The 14,614-nt window shown below is 40.7% G+C and overlaps 2 protein-coding genes across 14 annotated transcripts in view; both read right to left on the bottom strand.

The window, feature by feature from the left end:
• CADPS2 (calcium dependent secretion activator 2) overlaps window positions 1-14,614 on the bottom strand; it is a 371,478-nt gene that overhangs the window by 265,882 nt on the left and 90,982 nt on the right. The window lies entirely within an intron of this gene.
• On the bottom strand, window positions 6,579-11,991 carry RNF148 (ring finger protein 148). Its single transcript, XM_078376749.1, has one exon. It carries the CDS (start codon window positions 9,495-9,497, stop codon window positions 8,448-8,450), a length of 1,050 nt encoding a protein of 349 aa, XP_078232875.1. The 5' UTR covers window positions 9,498-11,991; the 3' UTR covers window positions 6,579-8,447.

The following is a 14,614-nucleotide window of genomic DNA, read 5'->3' as shown; positions in this document are numbered from 1 at the left end:
AGTAGGAATATGTTTTCCCACCTCTGGTCTTAATCAAGGTTTCTCAAACAGAAATGCAAGTGGCATGATCACAGAAGCCTCAGAAGTATGGGGAGATTGCAGAAAGTACAGAAAATCTGCAAGCTGGCAGGTATAAGAAGAGACAGCTAGAGGGTAAGTAAAAAGGTGCTGCAGAGACTGCTATTGTTCTCTTGAGCAGTATTTAAGAAAAGAGTGCCTAAAGCCAGAAATACCTGTGAAGGGGATGTTTTCTGCATCATAATTTGGACCTGGATTGTCTGCAAAAAGAATCACCTTGCACTCATAAGCTTTTGTGATTACAGACCTTTGTGCTTTCTTTATATGTAAAGACTGTGGTTATGTGCTCCAATGGGTTATGCACAGACAAGGGAAGTGTTTGCTCTGAGAACTATGGATTGAACCCTTTCTGTGCAGCCACCACACATGCCCTGCAGTTGTACTTGCCATGATAACCAAAGGCCAGTTTAAGGATTGTCTTGTTTAAACCAATTATAATGTGGCTGCTGCCCTGGTGGAGATAAGTGCAAAAGGTGAAGGAAGGAAGAATGCATAAACCACATGGACAAATTCTGTGAAGGATTAAGCCTGGGCACAATTTTACTGGTTAAAGCTTTGGTGAATTGGGGTGCTAAATGTAACAAAGATCCAGTTACTTGTCAGGCTGCTGGCTGGGAAACAAAACGGAGTGAGCAAGGGCAGGTCCCATTATGGTATATAAACAGATATGTGGTTCCCTCTTCCTACTTTAGAGTGGGGCTGGTATGGGTACATCCAAACAGGCAGGCACCCCTGAAGTTCCTTACTAAAGGTTTCCCTGCTGAAACGGACCCAGCCATAATGCCTCACATATGCAAGTAGAGACACAGTGGCACAATAGACAACACATATGACTATGGATCAGAAGATTCAAGGTTTGACTCCTGGCTGGCTCACCAATTTTGTTGTAAAAATACAGGTGTGTTTCACTCTGGCAGGAACCAGCTCCTTTTTGGTACCTGGAGAAAGAGAGAAAATACCACACCCGACACAAGAGTATGGATTTTATATTATATGGGGTTTATTGAAGAATAATAGAATCTGCAGAAACGGAGAGGGAAGGAGCCTCAATCAGCTCAAATCATGCCATCTCAATAGTGGAAAAGGAATGTTATGGTTCATGACCTTTCTAGGTCACGAACCATAACAAGCTGAAGAAACAGAACTAGGAGGGTCTTTTATCAATGAGAGTCAGGCACACAATCCTACCCTGGACTAACTTTACATATTAATATGTGGTGGTCAGAAGCACAAATATGTATAGAAACAGTGGGTTAGTCAAGGCGCCTTCTCGCAGCCTTGTAAATACATTGTATACAGAGAGTCAAGTTTCTTCTCAGGGAAGTGATGAAAGTGATCGTTCCATTGTTATCAATTTAGCACTCTTAGTTTTGAGGTCTGCTTCTCCTTTTACTCCTTATCTGCTCCCTTCCCAGATGAAGCAGATAGATACTTGTTTTTCTCCCTGGCCTTCCTTTTTCCTAAGCAAGTAATTACTGAGCCTGCTTGTAGCAGGTAGGCAGAATTCCTCCGGTCAGTTCTTTTCTCATGAATGAGGCTTTTTTATGTTTGACCTTATGATATAGAAGCTTAGCTATTAGAGTATAGCAAGATATATGTGCTAATGGTAAAATAATGGGGAATTTTATTTTTCTGACATCCTGACACATGGCAATATTCTGAGATGCAACTCATGGGGAGGATGGCGGGAGAAAACCCTTCCAGGAGAGAGTCTGGGCATAAGTAGTATGCCTTTGTATTCTCGAAGGCTTTCACGGCTGGGATCCGATGGTTGTTGTAGGTATTTCAGGCTGTTTGACCATGTTCCGAAGGTTTTTCTTCCTAATGTTGTGCCAGTCTCTGTGGCTGGAATCTTCAGAGGACAAGAGTTAGAACTCTTATCTGTGTTCTGCTGTAGGATAGTTGAGTATTTGTAGATGTGGGATCAGCTTTTTGTCTTATTCAGGAAATTGGGTGATTATGGTGATCAGGGTGGTTTTGTTTGTTTGTTTTTGTTCTCAACTATCCTACACCAGAACACAGCTTAATGATCCCTACTAGACACAAGATCCAGAAATAAGTGGTTAAGGAAGGAAAGCCTTCTTAAGGCCATGCCTTTGAACTGCGTCACCTACAGGTGCTTCTAATGAAACTGCAATTAGAAAGCTTTTTTTCCTCCTTTGCTTGTGTGGCCACTTATACAGGAGAGGATCAAATTCCCCAGTGTGACTTCACAGTGAGAGAATGCAAGTTAATTCACATTTCCCTCGTTGCTATGTAGTGGCACCCTTAATTGGCTTTGTTTGCTCTTGGCAATATCTTCATAAAACCAGGTCTGTCTGACTAGAGCTACGATTTTATGTGTGATCCTTGATTTCCCAAGACTGCACATATGACTGAAGCACAGCCATCATTTTCAAGCTGTTGTTTTTCCTTAGTGAGATTATGCAGCCAAATCTGACTGATTACAAAAATATCATGGTATCAGTTCCATTCACAATGTGATCTTCAATTGGACAGAATTGTCCATGTGTTTAATCAAGCAGAAGAAAGAAGCAGGAGTCACAAGAATAAAGTGGTGTCAAAATATCACTGGCAAATTTCAAGATTGAATGAAGTAGAGGAAGAAGAATATGAGGGTGGTCAGACTTTGGGAGTGAGCCAAACTCACCCAGAGTTTCATGTCTCAGAGAGACTGGAGCCTAGATCTCCCAAGTCCTATTCCACACTTAAATTGCTATATTATTTTGTGTCTTCCATTGCTTCTACCTTGACTGATGTTGAAAATAAAATAAAATAAACCCAGTCCTTGGCTTCTACGAGGGGGTGCTGATAAGTATTGAGCTTTTCGCAGAAAAAAACTGAGCTAGGAAGCTATAACTTCCTAGCTCAATTTTAACTGCCACACTATTCTACATATTCCTCAGGAAGTCAATGCACTTGCAACATCTGTCCTGCGGCTTCTTAAGTTCCTGCAAATAAAATTCTTCCAACTGCTAGTGTAACCACTCATTTGCACCATTAGTTGCCTCCAGAACACTCCCAAATCGTTGTCCCTTTAGGTGTTTTTGGAGTTTGGGGAACAGATAACAGTCAGAAGGAGCAAGGTCGGGAGACTAGGGTGGATCACTAGAAAGCCTAAGAAGGTCAGTTTTGGTTGTTGTGGGTTTTTCGGGCTCTCTGGACGTGTTCTGAAGGTTGTTCTTTCTAACATTTTGCCAGTCTCTGTGGCTGGCATCTTCAGAGGACAGCACTCTGTGCTCTGGTGTAGTTGGCTTGGGAGTGGAGTATTTATGGCTGTGAGATGGGCTTTTGTCTTTTTCAGTAGATGGGTGATTAGTGTGTCTTGTTGTGGGTGTATTGTTGTGATAAGAAGGAGAGATTATCTGTCACTGTGGTTGATGGGTGTCATTAGTTGGTCTTTTGTGTGTAGTGATCACCGGTCCTTGTGGCTAGGTAGAGTTCATAGACCATTTGCACGCTGTATTTTTGAGAGCTGGGAGCCAAGTTTTGTTGAGTTTCAAACTTTCCTCTTTTTTGTTGAAGTTCTGCTGATGCTTGTGGATTTCAATGGCTTCCCTTTGCAGTCTGACATAATGATTGCTGGTGTTGTCTAGTATTTCGGTATTTTGAAATAGAATTTCATGTCCAGTTTGTTTTAGGGCATGTTCAGCTACTGAAGATTTTTCTGGTTGTTTTAGTCTGTAGTGTCTCTCATGTTCTTTGATTCTGGTGTGGATGCTTCGTTTTGTGGTTCCAATATATACCTGGCCACAACTGCAAGGTATTCGGTATACTCCTGCAGTAGTGAGGGGGTCCCTTCTGTCCTTTGCTGACCGTAACATTTGTTGTATTTTTGTGGTGGGCTTGAATACTGTTTGTAGATTGTGTTTTTTCAAAAGTTTCCCCATGCGGTCCGTGACCCCTTTGATGTATAGCAGAAATAGTTTATTTGTGGGTGGCTGTTTTTCGTCTTCAGTTCGGTGTTGTTTTCTTGGTTTGATGGCTCTTGTGATTTCATTTTTGGACTAGCCATTTACCTGTAGGGCCCAATTCAGATGGTTGAGTTCAGTGCTGAGAAACTGAGCTTCACAGTTCTGATTTGCACGGTCTACCATTGTTTTGATTATGCCTCTTTTTTGCTGTGGGTGGTGGTTGGAGTTTTTGTGTAGGTACTGGTCTGTATGGGTGGGTTTTCTGTAGACCTTGTGTCCTAGTCGGAGGTCAGTTTTGCGTAGGACCATGACATCTAAGAACGGGAGTTGGTCCTCTATTTCTTTTTCCATGGTGAATTGTATATTTGGGTGGATGCTGCTGAGATGGTTGGGAAATTCTTCCAATTTTTCTTCACCGTGGCTCCAAATTGCCAGACTGTGGGTGTGAGGGGTGCCGAAGCCAGGGCAAGTTTTTCAAAATGCTCCATGTAGACGTTTGCTATAACTGGGCTGAGGGGGCTCCCCATGGCCACTTCATCTGTCTGTTCAAAGAATTCATTATCCCACTGGAAATAGCTGGTCGTTAGGCAGTGTTGCCATTGTTTCACCTGCAGTGTGTGACAAGGCATTGTCATGCAACAGGATGACACCTTTGGAGAGCTTTGCTTGATGTTTTTCCTTGACGTTTGGTCTCAATTTCATCAATAAAGCACAGTAATATTTTGCATTGATGGTTGAACCCTGTTGGAGGTAGTCCACCAGCAGAACTCCCTTCTTATCCCAAAAAACAGTTGCCATTTGCTTCTGCACCTACCTTTGCACTCGGAACTTCTTTGGCCTGGGGGAACCACTGTGCTTCCATTCCTTTGTCTCAGGATCATAACATTAGATCCATGTCTCATCACCAGTTTACCAGTTTGACCAGGAAATCTGACTCATTTCTTGCAAAATGTTCCAAAACAGCCACCGATGACTCCACACGTTTCCTCTTTTGTTCAGTCGTCAAAAGCTTGCGGATCCACTTTGCTGCCAGCTTTCTCATTTCCAAGTCATTGTGGCTAATGGCACCAATTCTCTCACATGATATTCTCATATAGCAATACTTTTGGCTGATATTTGGCGGTCCTCCATGATCATGTCATGGATGGCTTTCACATTTGCAGGCACAGAGACGGAAACAGGCCTTCCACTGGGTTTCTCACTTTCAATACCGAAATGGCCAGTTTTAAAAATGGCAACCAGCGTTTAACTGTTGCATAGGAAGGGCCACTGTCACCCATAGTTTGTGACATCTCATCATGGATCTGCTTTGCACCTTTCCCTTGGAGAAACAGGAACTTGATTATGGTCCTATGCTCTTCCACACTGAACTTTTCTGGAGGTGCTGCCATGTTCACTTTGGACCTGAACATGAAAGATAAAGGCTCAGTACTTATCAGCAGCCCCTCCTATAATTTGAGCCTCATGGCACAGCAGTTAAACTGCTGTCCTGCAGCCAAAACTATGCTCACAACCCAGGGTTCAATCCTAGGTAGCTGGTTAAAGGTTGACGCAGCCTTCTATTCTTCCAAGGTTGGTAAAATGAGTACCCAGCTGGGGAGGGCAGCAATGTGTAGCCTGTGTAATTAACTTGTAATCTGCCCAGAGAGTGCTTTAAGTGCTATGGAGTGATATATAAACAACACACTTCGCTTTTTTCCTTTTGCTGTTATAACTTCCCAATCCCTCCTGTTCCACAGATGACTTTTGGTGATATGTGAGGAATTCTCTTTTATGTGGTGAATATGTGAGGAATTATTTTGGTGATAAGTGAGGAATTCTCTTTAGCTATACAAAAATGTCCTGCTCAAAATTCTTTCATTAATATGTGGCCTCAAATTTAGCTATCCACTGGATTACGTACTTCTTTCAATGGTGCAACACAATTCCCAAAATATTTAAAACTGGTTTCAAGCTGTGTCAATATTCAAATTTTGTGTTTTATAAGAATTTAAGGGGGGGGGGCAGGAAAAAAAAACTAAGGCTTGGAATTGCTATTATGAGTAATTTCATAACCCTTCTAAGTATAACTAAACAACGGTTGTTTTGGGTTTTTTGGGCTCTTTGGCCGTGTTCTGAAGGTTGTTCTTCCTAACATTTCGCCAGTCTCTGTAGCCGGCATCTTCAGAGGACAGCACTCTGTGCTCTGGTGTAGTTGGATTGGGAGTGCTGTCCTCTGAAGATGCCGGCCACAGAGACTGGCAAAACGTTAGGAAGAACAACCTTCAGAACACGGCCAAAGAGCCTGAAAAACCCACAACAACCACTGGATCCCGGCCGTGAAAGTCTTCACGAATACATTGTAACTAAACAACATCAGGCTGTATCAAGGCCACAAAATTTGTAAACATTTTCTGTCTGCTAATTGTTTGTACATACTTAATTGAACTTTAGCACCATCATTTAGAAAATGTATAATCCTCAATGTGTGGGTTTAAGTTTTAATGTTTTTAATAAAAAAGAAAAACATCAGATAGGAGACTCCTGGACTAGAAGAAATGAAGGTAGCAGTTTCGTAAAGTTGAAAGATTGTTAGCATAAGGAAACTGAGCAGGATTGAAGTAAATGGAGATTTGTAGTGAACTAGAACATGTAGAATTTTCTACCGATGAATCCTAAAATAGTAAAATAAGATAAGGGGAAACAAAAACAATTAAAATGTCATAAAAATTCTCCTGCTAGGTTACAGATATGTGGGGGTAGGACACACTAAACTACAGGACAGGGAATTCATTCAAAACAAGATGGCTTTGTGTTACACTACACACACTGAATATCAACAAAAATGATACCATGGGCACAGCAGAGGCACCAGAAAATCAACAAGCATTTTACATAGACTTTAACAGTCAGACAGGGTGAGAATTTAATATTTTTTGGTGTGTGACTAAGTATGCTAAAAGGTTCAGTAATGTGTTTTAATTTTATAGATTTTTTAATTCTTAAGAGCTTTAATATTTTAAGTGATGTATTATCTGTCTTTCGCTCTTTAAAGCCACGTTTATAGCCTATAAGCATTTGTATTTTAAGAATGTAATTTAAAACGTTTTTTTGATATTTTATTGTACTTATGCCCTCACTCCTGCCAACCTAGCAGTTCGAAAACATGCAAATGCAAGTAGATAAATTGGTACCACCTCAGTGGGAAGGTAACGGCGTTCCGTGTCTAGTCGCGCTGGCCACGTGATCACGGAAACTGTCCTCAGACAAACACTGGCTCTATGGCTTAGAAACAGGGATGAGCACCGCGCCCTAGAGTCTGACACGACTGGACTAAATGTCAAGGGGAACTTTTACCTTTACCTATGCACTTATATTTTTGACTTAAATATCTGTCAAAAACTTAAATTCTGTGTTCTTATACTTTTAAGTATATGTCCCTACAGATTCACGTAACTATAAGACTTTTGGATGCTACAACAATTCTGAGGAAATTCTGTTCATATAACACACTGTAAAGAAAGTTTGATAGACAAACTAATGTTGCCTGAAATTATTGAAACAATGAAGAGACTTATACTTTGATACTCAGATAAATATTGATATGATTGTCTGTGACCGCCTGATTTCATTCTGGGATTAACCCTTACTTGGGATAAATGCCAGCTATGATGAACAACATGCTTCTGATCTTTTCTAGGAGGGTCTATGTATCTCAGTAGGACAGCTGGGGGGGAGTCAAGCACCCTATCTACTCAGAAATACTGTACTCAAATCTAAATATATATTTTCAGTATTTTAAAAAATATTTTATCCCTCATTCTGTTTTATTCTTTTTTCCATTTCAGTAAACCATAGATTGAAATGGAAAAGAGAATGTAACAGAGTGAGAGATAAATAAAGGCAAAAGTGACACCGGTCAGAAATAGATATGATTCACAGCCAAACGCTGGCTCTAAGGCTTGGAAACGGGGATGAGCACCGCGCCCTAGATATGATTCACTTTCGATTTGGCTGTCATCCCCTACACTGGAACACTTACTCCAGAATGAACAAAACCACTACCCCTGAATCTCAGTCACATCTGAGACTCTTTCTTTCTTTTTAGGAAATGCTCTTTGTGTTGCAATAAAGTATTTCCAAACTTAAAAGCTAGCTTTACTTTTCCAGCAGAGGAAATTACAGCCCAATCCAACTGCACCTGTCATAGGAGAATTTAATGAAAACAGATATCTGTCCCTACAGCAGAGGTAAGAACACCAGGCCATCTAGATGAGACTGGTCTAAAACCTCCATGAGCCTTGGCCAGGATAGCCAGTGATGAGGAATTATGAGAGCTGGGTGATATCATGTTTTCTACTTGTACCCTCAACACAGAAGAAGAAAAGCGAAAATCTGCGGAAAGAGAAGTAAAGCTTTTTATTCCACACCTGCTCAGGCTTGGTCTTGAAGGATGTGGCAGGCAGAATGTGAAAGTTATTCACCTCTGGATTCTGCCTTTGGGCCCTTCTGCATTCCCACATGTGCTGCTCCATAGTTTCCTTCATTAGGAGAACGGATCGTGGAAGAAGCTTCATTTGGTATTTGAGCAGCCACTAGTGGCTCTGTTTCAGTTGCAACACCTTCCATTGCCCCAAGTATGTTCCACTTGCACACAGGGCATGTCTGATGCTTTGAAAGCCAAGGATCAACACAGGTTTGGTGGAAAAGATGCCTGCAATGCAATACACGGGCTATATCTTTAGGTTTATACATTTCTAAACACACTACACAGTTCTCTCCATTAGATCCAACCTCCTTGTCATTCTCTTTCAATGTGCGAAGCTCCAGATGATTAATGGCTTTATTAATATCAACTAGCTGCCTTCTTCTTGGTGCTGGATTCCTTGTTCTTCGTAGCCTCCCAGCACAATAAAAAGTGCAATATGCCACAGCAACTAAGCCAAAAACAAGCAAGGTGCCCATATAATGGGTTAGCCATGGATAGTAATGCTTTCCGACTTCAATTGTTATCATCACATCAATGCCACTGTGAATCAAATGTAAGAGATCCATACCTTTCAGGTGGCTGATCATGACTGCCACAATATCTTCTGCTCCAAAGTTAAACATGGGAAAGATGTTGTTACCTGTACCTGGATAATTATAGATGATCACACCAGCAGCTCCCTTCTCTGCAGCAACTTTGATTTTTTTGGTAAATGGGCACTGCCCCCTCATGATAAGTGCTATCCAGCTCTTCCCATTTGGTGGCTTATTGAAAGTGGTTTCAGAGTTGCAGGCATTTTGATACAGTCCCTCTGGCGGCACCACAACTCCAGACACCTTCTTCAAAGGAGATGCTTTGGCAAACATCCCATTTTCTGTGATCTCCCACACAGCCTGATTTCCCAGCCAAAAAGAGATGTTAAGCTCAGCAACCCAAAAGGCATCAGCACATGAGCTACACACGAGGTAGATGCCAAAGTGCATGAAGCAGAAAGATGCTAGCCTCCTTCTCCCATTGGCTACTCCATGCAAGTCCATTTTGGGACCTCCTGAGCTGTCAGTGAACTAATCCACAAAATGAAACAAAAGTCATCAGCTTACAAGAACTGAGACTTTCTGTTAACAAGACTGCAAAGAATTCATCTGAATAGTTTTGGCAGATCAGACTCAAGAGGTTGTATGTGTTTAGGCACTTCTTGAAGAGTGGAGGATGTTAAGTTTCTTCAATGAAGGGATACATTGTTAGGTAATGACATTGTGACATCATTGGCATATCTGCCAATTAGTACTGACCTATGACTTGTCTTCAAAAAAATCTCACTGGTTCAACAATCAAATACTGTATACATATTATTCTCCCTCTCAAATACACACAAATATGCATTCAGATCTAAAACTGAAGTATGACACATTATAATGCACATTTTTGTATGGGCTCTGTGTGTGGGTGTGGGGTGTGGGGGGTGGGCGTAAAAAGGAAGAAGCCTTTTGCTGGCAGAATCTCCTATATATAAACAGAACCTATATGCTGGCAGAAGAGGTTTATTTTAAAAAAAGCAAGGGAGCAGTGAAGGGAGCAAAGCGTGCTGCTTATATACCACCTCATAGTGCTGAAAACACTATCTGGGTGGTTTTAAAACACTGTAGCCAAAAGAGGTGATGGCTAATGGATGAGTAGGGCTCATAAAAATGACAGTATTTAATGCTGACCACTTAGTTTCTTTTAAAATCCTTGGACGCTTTGTAAAAGGAGAAAACAAACTTTGTGGGCTAGTTCTGCATTTCAAGTTATGCACAGAAAAAGATGTATTGATTATTCCTTATTTTAATTCATTTTTCTTAAGAATAAGAAACAATGCTACAGGAGCAGGTGTGAGGAATTGTGGCTGAGACTTCTGTCATGTGAAGCATAAGAGATCCAGACATTGAAAAGTTCACCACCCTCCTTATAGAGAATACCTTTTAAATTCAGATCCAGCTTTGGAAAGAGAGAACTCAGTAACAGCATAAGGCACAAAACATTCAGAAGGAGAAATAGTTGTATGACTTTATTTTGCTTTAGGAGAAATCCCAATGCAAACCCTTTAACAGTGTACTGTATCTTATTAGACCAGATAGCTATTAAAAATCAGAACAACTGATCAACAACTCAGTCTTACACATGTCTACTAAGAAGAAATTCCCATTGTGTTTATTCCCAGGTAAAAGTGTGTAAAATTGCAACATGAATTTACAAAATTATGTTTGATTACTGGGTATCTCCGATAATTTAAAAAATAGTCACCATTTGATGAACATTCAAAATGAAGAGGAAACTTGTTTTTAATGTTTTTATGATGGTCTTCCACTAACAGTGTGAATATAATGTAAGGCAAGCAGGTTCAGCAGAACTGAATCTGAAAAAGAGGAGCCATATGTTTTGACTGTCTCCTCCTTCTCTTGACTGTTCCATCAACATATTCAGCAAGAAGATAGAGAAGCCAAGGACATGTGCTATTGTGCTGAATTTGGTACAGTTAAAATTTATTTGAGATTTAAAAGAAAATATTCCTAATCACATTTTGCCTTATTCTCTTTCTAGAAATTAAAGATTAGAGATATTTTTAGAGATGCCAATTACCTCTCCCTTCCCAGTGTTCTTCCCTGCTCTGGCACAAGATTCCTTAGGTGGGGGAGGGTGCCATGTGCATCAGCTCCAGAATGGTGGAGAGACACTTTCTATTCCTTCAGAACTATAAAGTTAACTGCCAGGTTAGGAAGGATGCCTTTCTACCCCAGGGGTGAGATCCTTGCCTACTGTGTCTGTACACATAAGATTTGGTTGTATTGTTCCAAGTATACAGTCTTCCACCATGCATTTGTGTGCTGAGCTGGTAGAGTACATTTCCCCCTTGCCTTTTTTATCTGTTTTCAAAGGGATTAGGATGATGTTCCTTTTGGAATGAGCTGTTTTAGCAGTCAAACTCAACTTATAAAAAAGAGTACACCGTGCCGGATTTCTATGGCTGCCATTTCACTTGACCACATTTTCATACAATACACAAACAACAGACTTCCTAAAACTACTATGAAAAGTATGCTCCAGGATTCATGGAGTTCTAATATATCAGGAGCAGGGTGAAATACTCATCAGCAAACCATTTCTTGCAGACTATTCCACCCTCGTCTGTTGTGTTGATTTCTGAAAACAATTCTGTGCAAGGCAGACTTTGGTCTGATGCATCCTGCAAGGCACATTTTAAATATACGAGCAGGAGTACTACACAGATCGTTCAGCACATTAATTATTTATTTATTTCATAAGCTTGTATGCCACCCAATTAGTATTGGGCATTACTCTGGGCAGTATACATCAAAGCACAAAGTAAAATTATATAACAAAACAAACCATCAAAATAAAAACAAATAATCAGATTAATCAATAACGAAAATCAGTATATTTAAGCATAATACTGTAGTAAACAAACCCAGATGATGACGGGATGATAAGATAAATATAGCAAAGCATTAAAACAGGACACCTTTAAAGTCCTCTTCAAATAGTCTAGTTTTGAGCATCCTTTTAAATGCTGGATGGGAGGGGGTCAGGTGACAATCTACTGAAGAAGCCCTGGTTTCATGTAGAACCCTCTCTGGCCACTTTTGGTGTGGCAACCCATAAGATCATTACCTGAAAGGATCAGGTGGCACAGGCTCATATTCCTAGGGAAACACACTCCAACAAGCAGTGAGGTCCCAAACCATTAGTTATGCTTCAAAAGAAGTATGCGCTTTGTGTTGTTGTTTTTATTAGCCCACATTGCTGGTCTCTAGAAAGCTTAAAGCTTGGAAGCAGCATGTTACTTGTCACATGTTACCTGTAAGAGGCTATTTTGAGAACAACATGGATGTGAGAACATTATTTTTATGCAGTCACATAAAGGCTACTGATGTCATTCATTCTTGCAACATAACAAGTAATGCTTACCATATTTTTCCATGCATAAGCCCCCCCAATGCATAACAATGTATAACCCCAATTTAGACCCTTGCAGCAGCCGGAGGCGAAGGAACAGCCATGCTCGGCTGCCCTTCGTAGCTGCCCATTGACTGCAGCTGTGGCCGCCTGATAGCCTCCTCCAGCGCCACTCGCGGGCTCCCTTCAGGCAGGCGACAAGGCGACAGCGTGAACTTGAGGTGAGCCCCGCGAGTGGCTGCTGATTCAGCATACTTCCATGTATAAGACAACACTCAATTTTTGCAGCAACTATTTTAGCAAAAAGTCTTGTTTTATACACAGAAAGATACGGTATTTCTCCCCTGTGCAAAAAGTAACATTTACTTGCCATTTCTAAAAGATTTAGGAGAATCATTTGAGGGATTCTGGTCAATTTTAAAGTACACTGTTCTATAACCAACAATTAAAAAACTACAGAAGAAAAATGGTAATCTATCAGTCTTCAAGCAACAATTAATATCATACTTTGAAACATCAACATGTTATTTAAGTATATATCATTCCAAGCTCTGATAAGTTTTGGTTTTGCTGTTGTTGTGATTAAGGAACAAGACTGAAGCTCATGCCTCTTTTATTAATTTGAGTTCCATCTTATTTCTACCCTCCAGTGACTACAGATATCAGTGATTATAGGGAGACAATCAAAATCCACACCCATGTACTGCGGGATCAACATTTTGCTCTGGACAAGAACCTTGTTCAACACCACCAGCATGGACAGCACTACCAGTGTTATATTCTATAGAACCCACCCTCCCCATCACAGAACCTAAGACAGCTAAGAACCACTATAAACCACTATTAAAATCCTAACTCTAAAAGACAAAATGAATAACAACATGCAATAAAACCATCAACACGATCAACAAAGAACAAAAGCATTAATTAAATCACAACTTCTGCAAATATAATTTATATATTATGTTCTCAGAGGTCAAATCCTTCAAAGGCCAGGTAACATAAAAACTCATCATGAACTGATCCGTTTCTTAACTAAACAGAACCAAGCCTCTGTGAAAACAGGATGACTTGTACATGTATAGGAAATATTTTCAGAACTAAGGAGCTTAATTTATATTGTTCTTACCCACACGCATATGGCAAAAGCCTAAATCTGGCAACACTTCTCAATAAAAATAACAAGTTTTAGGTTTGGGAGTTGCTTACCATACATTTAAACCTTTAATTAATGTTCCTGAATGGTTGTAATCTCGAACAAAGAAAATTCATACTTCATCTGTCTAGTGAAGGGAATATTTTTGCCTAAGATTCCAACAAAGTAAAGCAAAGCAAAGTGTGCTGCTTATGTACCGCCCCATAGCATTTCAAGCACTCTCTGGGCGGTTTACAAGTTAATTATGCAGGCTACACATTGCCCCCCCCCCCCACAGCAAGCTGGGTACTCATTTTACCAGCCTCGGAAGGATAGAAGGCTGAGTCAACCTTGAGCCGGCTACCTGGGATTGAACCCCAGGCTGTGAGCACATTTTTGGCTGCAGTACTGCGGTTTAACCACTGCGCCACAAGGTGAGTGAGTTGTTGAGTTTTCTAAAAGATAAGGTATTGGACCTTTCTCAGTTCTTTTGGATAACAGCATGGTTGCAAATGGGACAGATCCCACACGTTAGCAGTCAACAGTCAATGCATTTTTGTGGAAGACGTGTCTGCAAGTTAAAATGTGCACTACCTCTCTTGTCCTGTATGTCTCTAAGCACACTGCACAAGTCTCTTCGGCTAGATCCAAGTCACCCTTTTTCAGCTCTCTGCAACTAAAGAGACAGAACAGCTTTCCAGAGTTGTTTTCTTGACGTCTGTTTTTTCTGTTCTTCATGTCTTGCTATAGTCTGCCCATCAGTGCAGCAAAATAACATACAGGCAAGAAATGTCAAAATGAGAGAGCGGGCACATAGATAGCTCTTCCAGAAGTATTGTGCAGGCCTCGATTTGATTACTGATGCTACCGAGATTCTTTTCTGAACCAAACTGTTTTTCCTTCAAACCACTAATCATGATAGCAGCAATATTACCTATGTTGCCCCAAATCAAAATGGGACCCTCTCTCTCTGCACTTGAATAGTTGTAGGCTATTGACCTTTCCATGAAGCTGGCTTGGTTTTCAAAATCCAACCTCCCATTTCAAGGAAAACCATAAGAGCCT

The sequence above is a fragment of the Pogona vitticeps genome, chromosome 5 (assembly GCF_051106095.1).
Source record: "Pogona vitticeps strain Pit_001003342236 chromosome 5, PviZW2.1, whole genome shotgun sequence".
Taxonomy (NCBI): domain Eukaryota; kingdom Metazoa; phylum Chordata; class Lepidosauria; order Squamata; family Agamidae; genus Pogona; species Pogona vitticeps.
The sequence above is the reverse complement of the archived record's forward strand: the minus strand, read 5'-3'. Positions and strand labels throughout refer to the sequence as shown.

Coding starts and splice junctions, on each gene's coding strand:
- RNF148 (XM_078376749.1), bottom strand. CDS start 9,497: ATGGACTTGCATGGAGTAGCCAATGGGAGAAGGAGGCTAGCATCTTTC.